Source organism: Rhopalosiphum maidis, chromosome 2 (assembly GCF_003676215.2).
Source record: "Rhopalosiphum maidis isolate BTI-1 chromosome 2, ASM367621v3, whole genome shotgun sequence".
Lineage (NCBI taxonomy): Eukaryota > Metazoa > Arthropoda > Insecta > Hemiptera > Aphididae > Rhopalosiphum > Rhopalosiphum maidis.
This window is the reverse complement of record NC_040878.1, coordinates 51,413,781-51,427,459: the sequence shown is the minus strand read 5'-3', so window position 1 is coordinate 51,427,459 and position 13,679 is coordinate 51,413,781. Positions and strand designations below refer to the sequence as shown.

The window sequence follows — 13,679 nt, the reverse complement described above, 5'->3', positions numbered from 1 at the left end:
AACAAAAATAACACGAACATTTCTTAACATTTTAACACTATTATTGTTGTTTTTCATATTAATAGTTGACAGTTACTTACTAGCTGTGTGGTAACCTTGATTAATAATAACATATAAAAAATTTCTTTGTATATACTTATATTTTCAATTTTAAATATTATTGTTAGCATTTTAAAAATGTAATAATACAACACATAATAAATTATTTAATTAATTCATAATAGTATGGTATTTTCATAAAACGTTCACACAAAAATGAGAAATCATAAAAATATATAAAATAATTTATATGAATATTAAAAACCATTAGCATTAACCATCATTATTGATTCAAAAATAATCAAGCATATTCAAATATTTATCATCGAGTATACTAAATAAATATTTATAAAATTCTGATAAATTGAACAATGCAAACAAAACTGTATTCGAAATACTATATCATTAAATAACACCATTAAACAACGATTGGTTTTAGACATAACCAAATTCCATTTTTTGGTTTAATAGCACCTCCAGCCTTCGCCAATTTAATAGGATTTTCAGTTTTTACACACGGTAATATTTCAAATTTCGAAATTATTTCTGAGAGACCTAATTTCATTTCCAATTCAGCTAAGCGTTTACCTGAAAACCAAAATATTAATACAACAAAAAATTGAATACCAAGCATAAAAATATAATATTACCAATACAAAATCGAGGTCCGTCGCCAAACAACAATTCAGTGCCACTAGGTCGTTTGGATTTTTCTTCCAGAGAAAACCTTTCCGGATCAAAAACGTCAGGATTAGGATAATATTTTGGATCATGGTGAATGCTGTAATTCGGTATTATTATTTGTTGACCTTTTTCAATTACTAATGACGAGTTTGGGATTTGGTAAGTCTTAGTAGCTATTCTAAACAAAATAATAGTTCCGTTGACTTTACGCAATGTTTCTGAAATATAATTGAAAATATTACATTTTAACAAAATTGAATCTCACAGCTCTCTATTTTATTTAGGAATATTTGCCTAAAAAATCAATATTTTATAACACGTTTTAGATTTGCTAGAAAGTAGTAAAAATAGTTACCTGTTATAACCATGTCAGCGTAATGAAGATCCATCAGATAATCGTTACTAAATTCATCACCGTGTTTTTCTTTTGTCTTGTTAATATGTTCACGCAATTTGTTTTGTACATGTTTATTCATCGCTAACTCGTATAAACAAAAAGCCAACGTATCGGATACCGGTTCGGCACCAGCCAAATACATTAAAATCGCATTTGAAATTATATCCATTTCTGTAAATTTCTCTGCCGAAAAAAAAATTAAATTATAATTTTAAATAAAACATTGAACAATCGCAGTATAATGTATATACGCAGGGGCGTAAACATGATTTCTGAAAGGGAGGATAAAAAAAAAGCTAAATGGGAGGGGAAAATTGAAAAATCCTCCGCCCTACCAAAACGTTTTACTTTGGTAGTAAAATATAGGAATAAATGAGGAACAAGAATATAATTTGAATTAATTCAAAATTCACATTAAATACAATATGGAAATTTGTTAACTCCAATACTCCATATAGTCAAAACTTTCGTATTATAAAATATTACACCATTAAATGTATAAATAAAATAAATAATAATTAAATTAACAAATCTATTATATAGTTTTCTCTATTTTTTTTTTTTTTTTGCTATTTAGTCTAAAACTTCTGCTGTGATTAAATATTTCTATAAACTGGCATAAGTGTTAGGCTATTTAACCGTTCCTGTAATAAATTACATACTATATTCATACAAAATACATTTTCACACATTTTCAGCAATCCCGTGAGTGCTTTTTTTTTGATTTTAGATAAATAAATGGTAGATACGTACTATGTACTAATGCAGTGGTTCCCAATTAGCATTGAGCCACGGACCCCCAGCTAAAACTTAAATTGTGTTTAATTATATCATTAATTGTCGACCTTTTTCGCAATAATCGAGTTTATCTATCTATTTATTAATAATACCTGTAATTTCAAACCACTACGTGTTTAATAATTCCACTAAAATAAAATAAAAATATCACTTCAATACTACGTAACCACGGATCCCCTAATATCAGCACGCGGACCCCTGGACCACCAATTGGGAACCACTGTACTAGAGTACTACGTTTACGCGGTGAACTAACCCTGTAGCGATAATTATCTAATTAGTCATTTCTCATCATTTAATAACAGCGATAATATCTGATAACATTTTAAACACAGCCTCACAATGGAAGCATAGCCCTTTTAGTCGAGCCTGCATACATATTATTATATATAAAGTATTGTCTCTATAAATAATAAGATAAGCTATAATAAAGTATAAGCATAGTCGTCATTGACCATTTCGACTAAATAAAAATTACTTTGCTACAAATAAATAAAATTAAATTATAATGGCAGGTATTTAGTATTGACAAAATTGTCAAAATTCAATAGCTCGATAGATCATAATATCACAAAATATTACATTATAGTGCATACTGCATAATGTAAGCAAAAACAAAAAAATAATAAAAAGCCAATTGGGGGGATCTGAACCTCCCTCCCCACGTCCCCCCTAGTATACGCCACTGTCAATACGTAAGTTGTATATTATAATCCTCATTTTTTCACCTTCGGGATACGAGATATTATTTAGTACAAGTTCTTTTCTAGCTTGAATAAGTGTCTGTGCCACATCGTTCCTATTCACATTGTTCTTTTCTCTATATTCGATTACACCTCTAAATGTTGAATTAAAATAGTCCATAGCTTCCGGTGAGTGGAATCCTATTTTTAAAATGCTCGCAAGTTTCGGTGAAACCATTTGCAACAGGTTGGCAACAATCATTCTAAACGACGATTTAAATATTAATTTCGTACACTTTCGAAATTCGTTGTCTTCGTCTATCATACTATTTAATTTCAAACCGAAAGCACACGTCCCTATGACGTCGGTGGCGTATTTATTCATGATATCGTGCACGTCGAACTGATCAGTCGTCTTCGATTTCTCGTCGATATAGTCAATCATGTCTTTGCTGCATTTTTTAACCTGACTGTGCATCAGCTTGAGTTTACCGGATGTAAATCCCGGGCTCATCTTTTGTCTCATGATCTTCCACTTCTGGCCATTCGTGAAAAACAAACTGCTCGCCAAAATGTTCACGGACGGGTCCATTTTGAATCCGTGGTCCGTGAAGTGCGCAAAGTCTTTGATGAGCACGTTGTTTATGAGTTCCGGGTCTCGAATCATCAAGTACGGCGTCCTCATCTGGTACAAACCGCAAATTTTTTTATCCGGAAATTGTTTGTAAATTTTATCGAACGTCTCATTTTCACTTTCGAGCCCCAGCGTCGTTCTGAACAAGTTGCCGAACAACGGTACCGGTCTCGCGTGCGGCACGTTTGCTCTCCTCCATTTGCCGTGCGTGGACGTCGAATAATAATAAAACAGTACACCGATCACAGTAGTGCATATGACAGTAAACGAATCGGATAGACAGTTGATGGTCCACGAAATCATCTTCGCGAGATTCTTGAGTAATCGCGCGTATTGTTCCCGGTTCTGCGATCACGCACTTGATACGCGCGAATGCACGACTGAGAGGAATTGCATCCACTCACGGCGTTTATGTTATTTTTTTAGCGTTATATAGAACGCGCTTCTCGGTATTGTTAACTATTCGTTATTACTATAACGCAGATTACGTCATATACCGTACAGAGTTTCGCTTCGAGTACGGCCGTCACGTTTATATATTATGTATATGATGTATAGGTTTATTTTAAATTTTTATATTTTTTTAAGTACCTTATTGATATTTCGAGTATTTTTGGATTTGAAAACAGTTAATGAGTTGATGTTGATTACATATAAAGCCTTCTTCGTTTACACTCTCTGTAGGCATATATTTTATAAATATCGTTATTTTCTTATCATATAAAAAATTATTTTTAATTTATCATCATCAATATTACAGGCCATCGGGTATTTGAGGTATTTCTATCAAGTTATTATCTTCAATTCTTGTTTATTGTTGTTAAGTAGGTATATTAGATTGTCATCTTAAATTATTTATGCAAAAATTATAATAGATAATCCTATTACATCACGCGCAGATAAATATTGTTTTGCAGTATAGGGTCAATTGTTAATAAAATCAACCTTTTTTAGTTGGCCCGCGCTACATTTTCAATTTACATCATACAATTCCAAAGTCAATCGTCTATACTCTATTATGCTACGTCTATGCTAAATTAAAATGTATATTTTGAATGACTTTTTTTTGCTCTCTATACTCTGGCCCACTAAATTTTAATTTTTTAAAAATTGGCCCACTAATTACTTTCAGTTGCCCATCTCTGCTCTATATTATACACATTTACTTATAGGACCTATATTTTGCTACTACCATTAATTATATAGGATAGACCGCTGGTCTCCAACCTTTTTTTCTCAACCCCTAAACTAAATATTTTGCATGATTGTACATTTTGTACCCCTCATTACAACTTTTAAACTCAGATAATAACAAATTCAACATTTTTCCGCCATCACCCATTTTTTTTCACGTAACCGGGGTACGGTTGGAATCGACTAGTCTTCAATCAATGCTATAATTTAGTATCATATCGCTCATAATGAGTAACACCCGCCTTCTCATCATATACGTACTCCAAGTTAATATGACCTTCAACCAAAATTCATTTTAGCTGATACTATCAACTTATAATGAGGTATTATATTATACACGTTTATCGTTTTATACGTCCGTTCCTTTTAATACCTCATCGACTTAGCACTTATGTATTATGTATAGCCTATATAAGCGCCTGTCTAACACAAACGTCAACCGATTATTTTAATTTATTAATAATTATTATAAAAAATATAATGTAAATCTATATATTTACGCCTATGTAAATAAATAGGTTTTATAGCATACTGAAATTACTGAATATACCAAGGTAAATTAAATATTATAACTCAGAATCACTAGAAATACAAAATCCAAGTCTTAACCAATTTGTTTTCAATGCTTAGTTTTCCATCTCAATCTAATTTATCCATACTTAGATATTCCATAATAATCTTTTGAGTCACAGACCTCTAGAATCCTATAGATGTAGGCATGTGGCACCATATAGTACATACTCAACCCATATTAACTCATTACAATTCCCTACTTTGAATCAAATTCGGAATTGAAAAGAATTTGGGGGCTAATCTTCCACAAATATCATAGGTTCATATTGATATTTAAAATGTTAGCCACCACTGGAATTTTTGTGGATTTCCGCCTTTGCTTTAAATTCATTTTGTTTCTATAACAACATTTACAGGTTTATTGTTCGCAGTAATGGGATATTACATTTTTTAAATCTTTTCAATAGTACCATTTTTGAACAAAGTAGTTTTGTTAATATCGGTTTATTTTCAACTGGAATATTTTTGAGCAAGTTCAGAGCCGTGCCATAGGGGGGGGGGGGGGGCTAGGGGGCATGCGCCCGAGCGCATGGTTTAAAGGCGCCAAAAAAAATTGAAATGCATAATGATAAATAATCATAATAAAATAGGGGCGAATATTTTTAATTTTGCCTTGGCGCAAATCTTAACAGCATGGCTCTGAGCAAGTTATTTTCAGATAAAATATGAGTGTGATTATTCTTTAGATAATATATTTTAGCAACATTTTTTTCTTAAATTATTTTCTGCTATATGATTTTTGAATAAAATTGTTATTTTATCATGTGAAATATAACCTTTTGTAGTCAAATAATATACAAATAGAATTAATTACATAATATTACATATTATTATAAAATACAATGTATTTAATTAAAAAATGTCTATTATTGTTATCAAATTTTTTTTTTTATAGTAATTTAAGAATCATCTTCTGTGTCTTCAAAGATCATATTAAGTAAATCAGGTTTTAAACATTCTTCTACTTGAAGTTTATGCAATGTACCCCACTTAAGCAGCGTAGGTAAGAATTGCAACCGTATTCTTTTGTCCAATTTAAATGGATTGTCATTGTTATTTTTCCATCTGTAAGAAAAATAACACTCATAATTCATTATTGACATTTCAATTAAACTATTGAAAAAAATGTATTTATTTTATTTATGTACACCAAAGTATTCATTTTTATTCAAGGTGCCAAATAAACATTAATTTATTTTTTGTTATTTTATATCACGCTTATATATTATGTGCAATTAACAATTGCACAGGAGTTAAAGGCAAAAGATCTTCTAATTTGAATTAAGCTTTTATATGCATTAACTATTTAGTAAAATGGATGAAATTGAATTTACTCTAATGATTGCATATAAATAAAAAATAAACATAGTAATATTTCTTATTTTACCATGTACCAATACTATTTTACTAATTCAATATTTAATTTCCCTAAAAGTCTAATAACATGCACATTAAAATTAAATTAACTTTATTAACAGTTAATAACAATGTTACTTTTTTTTATATATATAATTTTTTAACTTTTTAATAAGAAATTTAAAAAAAAAATAGCTGTTAAAGCTATAATATAATATAATATAATATAATAACTAATAAGTTATTATTTTTTCAGAATACAACTATTAAATGTTTCTTAATTTCTTGAATTCCATACATTTTCCATTTCTTTAAGGTTTTCTAATCAAGCAATTATTAAACATACATTTAACTTACTTTATAATTTTTATAATTATATTAACAATTATAACAACCAATAAGACATACCTACCTACAGAATTGTAGTTATTATAAGACAATTAAAATAAAAATGTTTATGCCTATAAATTTCTTTTTATTCCTAAAACATAATATATTATCCATTTATACAAAATTCAAAATAATAGATTTTTTCAATTCTTTGTAACAATTTGATTATTGGTTTAAAATGCATAGTTATGTACCAAAATCTAAGCATAAATAAAACTTAATTATTAATTTTAACAATATTTAGAAATTTCATTCTAAACACTTTTTTTATATAGTTTATCCTTTTTCTATTCTATAGGTACTATTTTATAATTATATTGGCAGGTCATTTTGTTGTAATGAGTATAATTTTAAGCGAAAATTTACTTGTTTAGAACTTACTCTTCTCTTTTGCCAACTTGGGCGTATACAATATTTGTGTCACTTAGATATTCTTCATTGTGTTCAATCTGTTTCTTGATAACTGGATCAGCTAGAACAATTAAATAATTGTTAAATAAAAAATACTAAATGTTAGGTCAATCAATAAGACTTGTTGCTTTACAATCATGCCCGACAATAAACATGTATACAATAATGACCGATCAGTTACCTTCAACGCAGTCTGAACACCAACTTTCACCACTCTCGTTTGGCGTGCCGGTGAAAATTACAAAAATCTGCTGTTTGGATTCCTCAAGTGTTTTCATGAGCACAGTAAACTCTTCATAGTTCTTTGTATGGTGCAAGAGGACCATATTCAATATTTCAAATATATTGATGTAATATTTCACACGTAAAACCTACAGCTAAACGACACGACTATATAGTATGTGGGCGTATCATCAATCGACAATTATTATGAATGTTATGATATTATAACGACTAATATTATTATTATTATTTAATTAAAGTAATACAAGCGTTATCGACACAGTATCACGAACTCACACTACTCGACTGTCGTGTCAGAACCGAGATAGGGTATCAGGTATAGGTATGTGAGGTATAAATAATTATGAATATCTTCGGAATCATCGACGTTTGTAATCACCGGCAAGCAGGTGGTTCATCTAATACAAGTATTAGGTGTATACTGTATACATACAATATTACGTTACAAATTACAATATTCAGCGTAATTTGTTGTTGTTATTGTTTTCGTCGTTATCTCCCGTGGTGATAGCGGCGACTTAGTGGGGAGCCATAAAGTGTTGTTAAGACCTTGGGAATGTTTGGATTACTGTGTGTTTCCCCCGTGTGTTGGCGACTGGGGTTATCAAAAAATTTTCGTACAAGAGAGAGACGACTGCGAAATTTTCTCTCCTCGCCCCTTAACATCCAGACATCAGTAGCCGTTTGTTCGTGAGTGTGCGTGTGATAACGTTCACTTCACACTGCGTCCAGCGGTGTACCAGTTTTTTTTTTTGCAGATCTACATATGTTCTTTACGAACCCGTGAGTAATTAAAATTTATTGTTGATATTGTTTAATTAAATTTTTTTTTAATTGGAAATCACATATATTAATGCAATAGATTTTTAATCACACTCGATAATTGATTCCACATTACCCGAGACCCGACAGACCTCATAGCGCAACAATGTTATAACGTTATATTGTTATAATACCAGAGTACTATTGTATCATCATTCGTCATTATTTTTACGAATCACCAGTGAATACACGTAGGTGAATTTTAATGGTTTATTCCTTCTACTTCTCTTCAGTCACGTCTGCATTAATTCACATTGCATCAGTTTTTTAAGATTTTTTTTTTATTATTGTTTACATTAGACTACCGTAATTTGTTGTTCAAAATATTATATGTAGATAATATATATATATATATATATTTAAAATATATACATATTTGAGTACACGGCACTTAGCTCAGTTCTTGATGTCATCATTCTCAATCAGTTCCGGTCGCCACACGTTGTATGGTACCAAAGACAACTTGGTGGACCAAGACTTTAATTGGCATTGTTATAATAACTTTAACAACCATCAAAAGGTTCGTTATATACAACTGGAAATGCAAAATTGTCTTAGGCATTAACATTTTAATCTAACATATGTTGGTAATGATTTCTACAGTTCTTGAGACTTGATGTGCTTCGAAATTGGATATGTTGTAGCCTAATTTTCTTCATGCATGAATGGATTGATTTCAGTTGGTTTATGATAAATAATATTAGGTCTTATGCCGCAAAAAAACAACTATTTATTGATTGTTGGAGTATTTTTTTTAACACATAATATATATAAATACATATTTAGTTAACAACATAGAAATTTAAAAACAATATTTGAGGTGTGGTTAACTCGTACCAAATACCTACCTACATAACCATGGTCAGTGAGTTATTTTAAACTAATTTTTAACTACAATCAATTTATTATATAAACAATTTCAGGTGGTCTTCTCAAACCTGTTGTTGTTAAAATGTTTTTCTAATCAATATCTAAGTATCTAAATTAAAAAAAAATAATCTCTAAATTAGACTAAGTGACTAATAAACTAGTTCTAAAATGTTTTCAGACATTTTAATGCATTAGTAGTTTCTTATTACTGAATATAATACCTACGGTGTTGGTATTTAAATATACATAAGTTTATTGACATTTAAAAATTAATAGTGAAATAACTTCATATATTTTATTTTTAGAAGTGCAATAACATGTCGCAGTGCGACGTTACAGAAGCTGGTGTCCCACTTAACTCTCCTGCTTTTCTTTCTTGGCGTAAACTTCAATTAAGTAGAGCTAAGCTCAAGGCGTCTAGCAAAACATCAGCACTTTTATCAGGTTTTGCTATGGTATGTCAAAATATAAATTGATTAAAAACTTTTAATTATTATTAATAAAATAATTTTCTATAGGTGGCTATGGTAGAGATGCAAATTAGCGATGATTCTAAAGTACCAGAAGGAATGCTTGTTGCATTTGCTGTATGTACCACTCTACTAGTTGCTGTTCATATGTTGGCTCTAATGATAAGTACATGTATTTTACCAAACATTGATGCTGTATGTAATCTCCATTCAGTAAGTCTCGTACATGAAGCTCCACATGAACGTCTACATTGGTACATAGAAACTGCATGGGCATTTTCAACACTTCTTGGTCTTCTATTGTTCCTAGCAGAAATCGCCATACTATGTTGGGTCAAATTTTATGATATATCTAAATATGCAGCATGGTCCGCTGTTATTATGTTAATTCCAGTTCTAGTGATATTTTTAGCATTTGCTATACACTTCTACCAATCGATGGTAGCCCATAAATATGAAGTGACTGTGAGTGGCATTAGACAATTAGAACTTCTAAAAGAACAAATTGAAGCTGGAGACTTGGAACGCACAAATGGATTGTTACTGAATACACCAGGCACACAAATTGTTTGACAGTGCCATTAAATGAGACAAAAGTCCTAAGTAACCGTTTAGTTCTTAAAATACAATTTATAATGGTGCTTTATTAAAAAAATTTTTAAAAAATGTTCACTTGATGATTTACAATATTTGACTTATTATCTTGACTGTTGATCTACTCATTTTTTTTTTTTTTTACTATTTGCCATATTTCTTACCTATCCTATAAATTAATTTTGTTATTATAAAGTTTTAATGAATACAAGTTACACATAGCATATATTATATTTTATATTATATTTCATTATGCCGCTCAATGTTTCCTAGACTAATAATGAAGTTTTAAGTTTTTTATTAAATTGTAAATATTTTACATTATTTGTAATATAATTTTTATTGCCAGTCTACAAATTAAACATTATTTAGTAACTATGTTATTATGTCTTCTATAACTTACTATTTACAGTCATTGGCCTTTGATCAAGTATGTTACATGAAAATAAAGAATATTATAACCATACTAATTCACTAAAAGGCTACCCATAGGAATTAGTTGTACTATATTATTATGCTAATTTTATACAATTTAATAAGTTTTATAAGAACTTCAGATTGGATTAGTATGTTTAATTATAACATAATATATTAGGTAAAGCATAATTTCAGTCTGTATTTTTTACCGTGTATTTTTATTATCATTATTTATCAATGGATATTTTTTGATCACGTCTTCTACACAAAAAAAAGATTTATAGCATTTTTTTTTTCATTATTCAACTTGTAATAATTTTTTTTTTATTATTGTTATTATTATTTTTTTACTTATACATTGTTTTTATTTTCATGTGATTTTATTATTTTACTTACAATATTATAATATTGTTCAGATAGTTTTCTGTTAAATTATATGTGCATAATATATATTTATTTATAAGAAAAACAATGATTTTGAATTGTTCCATTTGTTAAAATTATCCACAACAAATCTATACTTGAATCTAACGTTGCTGATGTTAATGGAAATATTGCTTAATGCATGTATTATATATGTACTTACTAGAACTTTGTACACTTCAAGATTGTTATGTATTTTTGTATGCAAACGGTAAGCAATAATAAATATGAAAATTATAGCTGTTTTATTGTGAAGAGTACAACCTTGATAGGTTATGCTATATATATGATATGACGCGATATTAATAAATAATAACACTTTATGAAATTGTTTTTATTTCAATTATTAAAAATATATAAAAATTTCTTTTTTTGTACTAAACTGGTATTTTATATAGAGTGACACATTAAAGTAACTATTCTAATTATTATATTTTGTTTATCAACTATTAGAAAAATTATTCTTTTTTCCATGTTTGGAAGCACAATGTTTTTCTAAAAGTGTTGTCGCTTATATAATTATATTTATAAATTTTGGAAGAAGATAAAGACTAATAAAATAAAAGGATACCTGGAAAAATGTAGTCTATTGTCTAATACTCTATTAATGTCTTAAAAATTAAAACGCTTGTTTACGAGGAAACGATATAATGTATATATTTATAAAGATAAATAGAATTTATTCGCCATCCAACTTTAATATAACATCTTAATTTTCAGAAAAGTATAATTCTTCTTACTATGAAAAAAAATATATATTATCGTTATAAAAATTACAAATCACTGTCCATTGATAAAAATAATAAAATAATTACTTGTGTTGCATTATGTTGAAAATATAAAATAGTTAACGCTTCAACCGCACGAAAATCTACCAAGGCAATTATTACTTATTAGCATAGCCAGTTAAATAGATTATCCCGTACGCATGTTTGTTATTTCCAAAGAACCTACCAACATTTATTTTAATCGCATTCACGTTTATTTTTTTCAATTATTATCCCCAATGATTTCAATTGGTCCGCACGACAGCGTTGATTCGTCATGAATTGATGTAAATAAATTATAATATATTGTGGGCGCATGTTGTTTTAGTTTACTTAGGTTATGAAAAAATAAGCAGATCAGTTTTGTCTCGACGTAATATGTAAGAATATAAACCTTGTTAGTAACTATTGTTGTAGAAAGAATAGTAGTTGGCACTAATAATTGCTAGTAACCACGCGTATTACGTCAATACTGTGTAATTAATCACATTTTCAGAAAAACTTTAGATATTAGGTTGTTGTACCGCTCGTACAATATTTTTTCCCATCATGAAAACTATTTGTTTTTGACGTTTTTGTTGTCCGTTGATAAACGTCGCGAGTCGTGACTTGTGACTAAAGTACGATACATTTCTCGACAATCTCGAGTCTTGACTGCCTACAGCGAGTCACGTGCTTGTTTTAATGTTACAGACATTTGATGTATTAAAATCGTCGTTTTTATATTATTTCTAACCTTATTAGTTATCGTTGTCGTGTTCGTAATATAATCATACGCCATTGCCTCGTTCGTTTCGACTTTTAGACGATCTAAAATATAGATCTCGTCTCTTGTGTAATTCCGATTACAAATCGAATAGGTAGAGACGGTAAACATTTTATTATTCGGTTCGTACGAACAATAATTTAATGGTTCGACGAAAATAACCGAGACGTAAAAAACAAAAACCCGTTTTGAGAAAAAAAGAAATCCTAATAAAATCGCTCGACCTGCCGCCGTCTACCGGTCGCCGCCTCGATACCCCCGCGCCCGGTAAACAATCTACAAATTACACTATTACTATTATTTATTTATAATCGTCATCGTCATTAAAGTACAATAATATAGTATGTACGGAGATTCAAAACAAGTTTTTTACGGCGGTCGGTCGCAGGCGTCGTTTGAAAACTCCGTCGACATCGATTAATTTTTTTTTTTTTTTGTTCGCCAGCCATTCTCGCCGCCGCCGCCGCCGCCGTCGTTGTTATAACGTACATTATTATACGGATCTCGATTATTATTAGCGGGGGATTGCCCGAACGCGCGTCCAAGCTGTCGGTGTGCGAATATCAAAATAACGCGCGTTAGTACTTCGCGTATTTAACGTCTCCCCGAGCCCCCGTACATTAACCATTCACACGTCTATTGTCGTGTGTGACAAATGCAAATAATAACGCGCGCATTGTGCATTGTAACTCCGTATAGGACTCCCCGTCGACCGCGACCATTGAAAAGGGAGAAACGCGATAAAACAACAATAACAATACTCTCAGGGTCGCCGGCGGAGGAGTCTCTTCGGCTCGGCAACGACACGAAAGCTAGAAAAAGGTATTTTCCGAAACGGTTATTGCCAATAACTTTTCGGGTATATACACCATAGTACGTGGATATTATAGCTATATAGAAGGCCGCTGATGTCGGGTGCGCTCTCTACAACTAGTACGCCATTGACCGTGGTCGTGGCGACGGCTGCGACGGCGGAGGGGTGTGAATATTTCGGGCAATAAACGCCTCGGTGAGAACGCTGCCTCGTCGGCGGCGGCGGCGGCGACAATAATAAAACGCTTGTGCGGCAGCCGGCACAACGCCCGAGCAGACCGACGAGCATTGTCGGAGTAGCGAGTACTCGGTAGTAATAGTAGTAGTAGTAGTAG

General features: G+C 30.6%; 3 protein-coding genes across 5 annotated transcripts; 1 reads left to right on the top strand and 2 right to left on the bottom strand.

Annotated features, from left to right (window-relative positions):
- Nucleotides 1-309: 309 nt before the first annotated feature.
- Nucleotides 310-4,739, bottom strand: LOC113551353 (probable cytochrome P450 6a13). The gene is made up of 4 exons (XM_026953554.1): nucleotides 2,647-4,739; nucleotides 1,079-1,303; nucleotides 690-941; nucleotides 310-627 (listed from the first exon to the last, which is right to left on the bottom strand). Exons 1-4 carry the CDS (start codon nucleotides 3,536-3,538, stop codon nucleotides 458-460), a joined length of 1,539 nt encoding a protein of 512 aa, XP_026809355.1. The 5' UTR covers nucleotides 3,539-4,739; the 3' UTR covers nucleotides 310-457.
- A 1,069-nt stretch (nucleotides 4,740-5,808) lies between these two features.
- LOC113553465 (thioredoxin domain-containing protein 17-like) lies at nucleotides 5,809-7,739 on the bottom strand. The gene is made up of 3 exons (XM_026956802.1): nucleotides 7,341-7,739; nucleotides 7,130-7,220; nucleotides 5,809-6,067 (listed from the first exon to the last, which is right to left on the bottom strand). The coding sequence occupies exons 1-3, from the start codon at nucleotides 7,483-7,485 to the stop codon at nucleotides 5,902-5,904; spliced, it is 402 nt and encodes a 133-aa protein (XP_026812603.1). The 5' UTR covers nucleotides 7,486-7,739; the 3' UTR covers nucleotides 5,809-5,901.
- Nucleotides 7,740-7,996: 257 nt separating this feature from the next.
- LOC113553464 (calcium release-activated calcium channel protein 1) lies at nucleotides 7,997-10,805 on the top strand. Of its 3 annotated transcripts, XM_026956799.1 has the most exons (5): nucleotides 7,997-8,185; nucleotides 8,265-8,415; nucleotides 8,525-8,744; nucleotides 9,400-9,549; nucleotides 9,613-10,805. In XM_026956799.1, the coding sequence occupies exons 3-5, from the start codon at nucleotides 8,631-8,633 to the stop codon at nucleotides 10,135-10,137; spliced, it is 789 nt and encodes a 262-aa protein (XP_026812600.1). In that variant the 5' UTR covers nucleotides 7,997-8,185; nucleotides 8,265-8,415; nucleotides 8,525-8,630; the 3' UTR covers nucleotides 10,138-10,805. The 3 variants fall into 3 exon arrangements, with proteins under 3 accessions (XP_026812600.1, XP_026812602.1, XP_026812601.1); XM_026956801.1 differs by lacking the exon at nucleotides 8,525-8,744 and having other exon boundaries at nucleotides 9,613-10,804; XM_026956800.1 differs by lacking the exons at nucleotides 8,265-8,415; nucleotides 8,525-8,744 and having other exon boundaries at nucleotides 9,613-10,804.
- The last annotated feature ends 2,874 nt before the right edge of the window (nucleotides 10,806-13,679 follow it).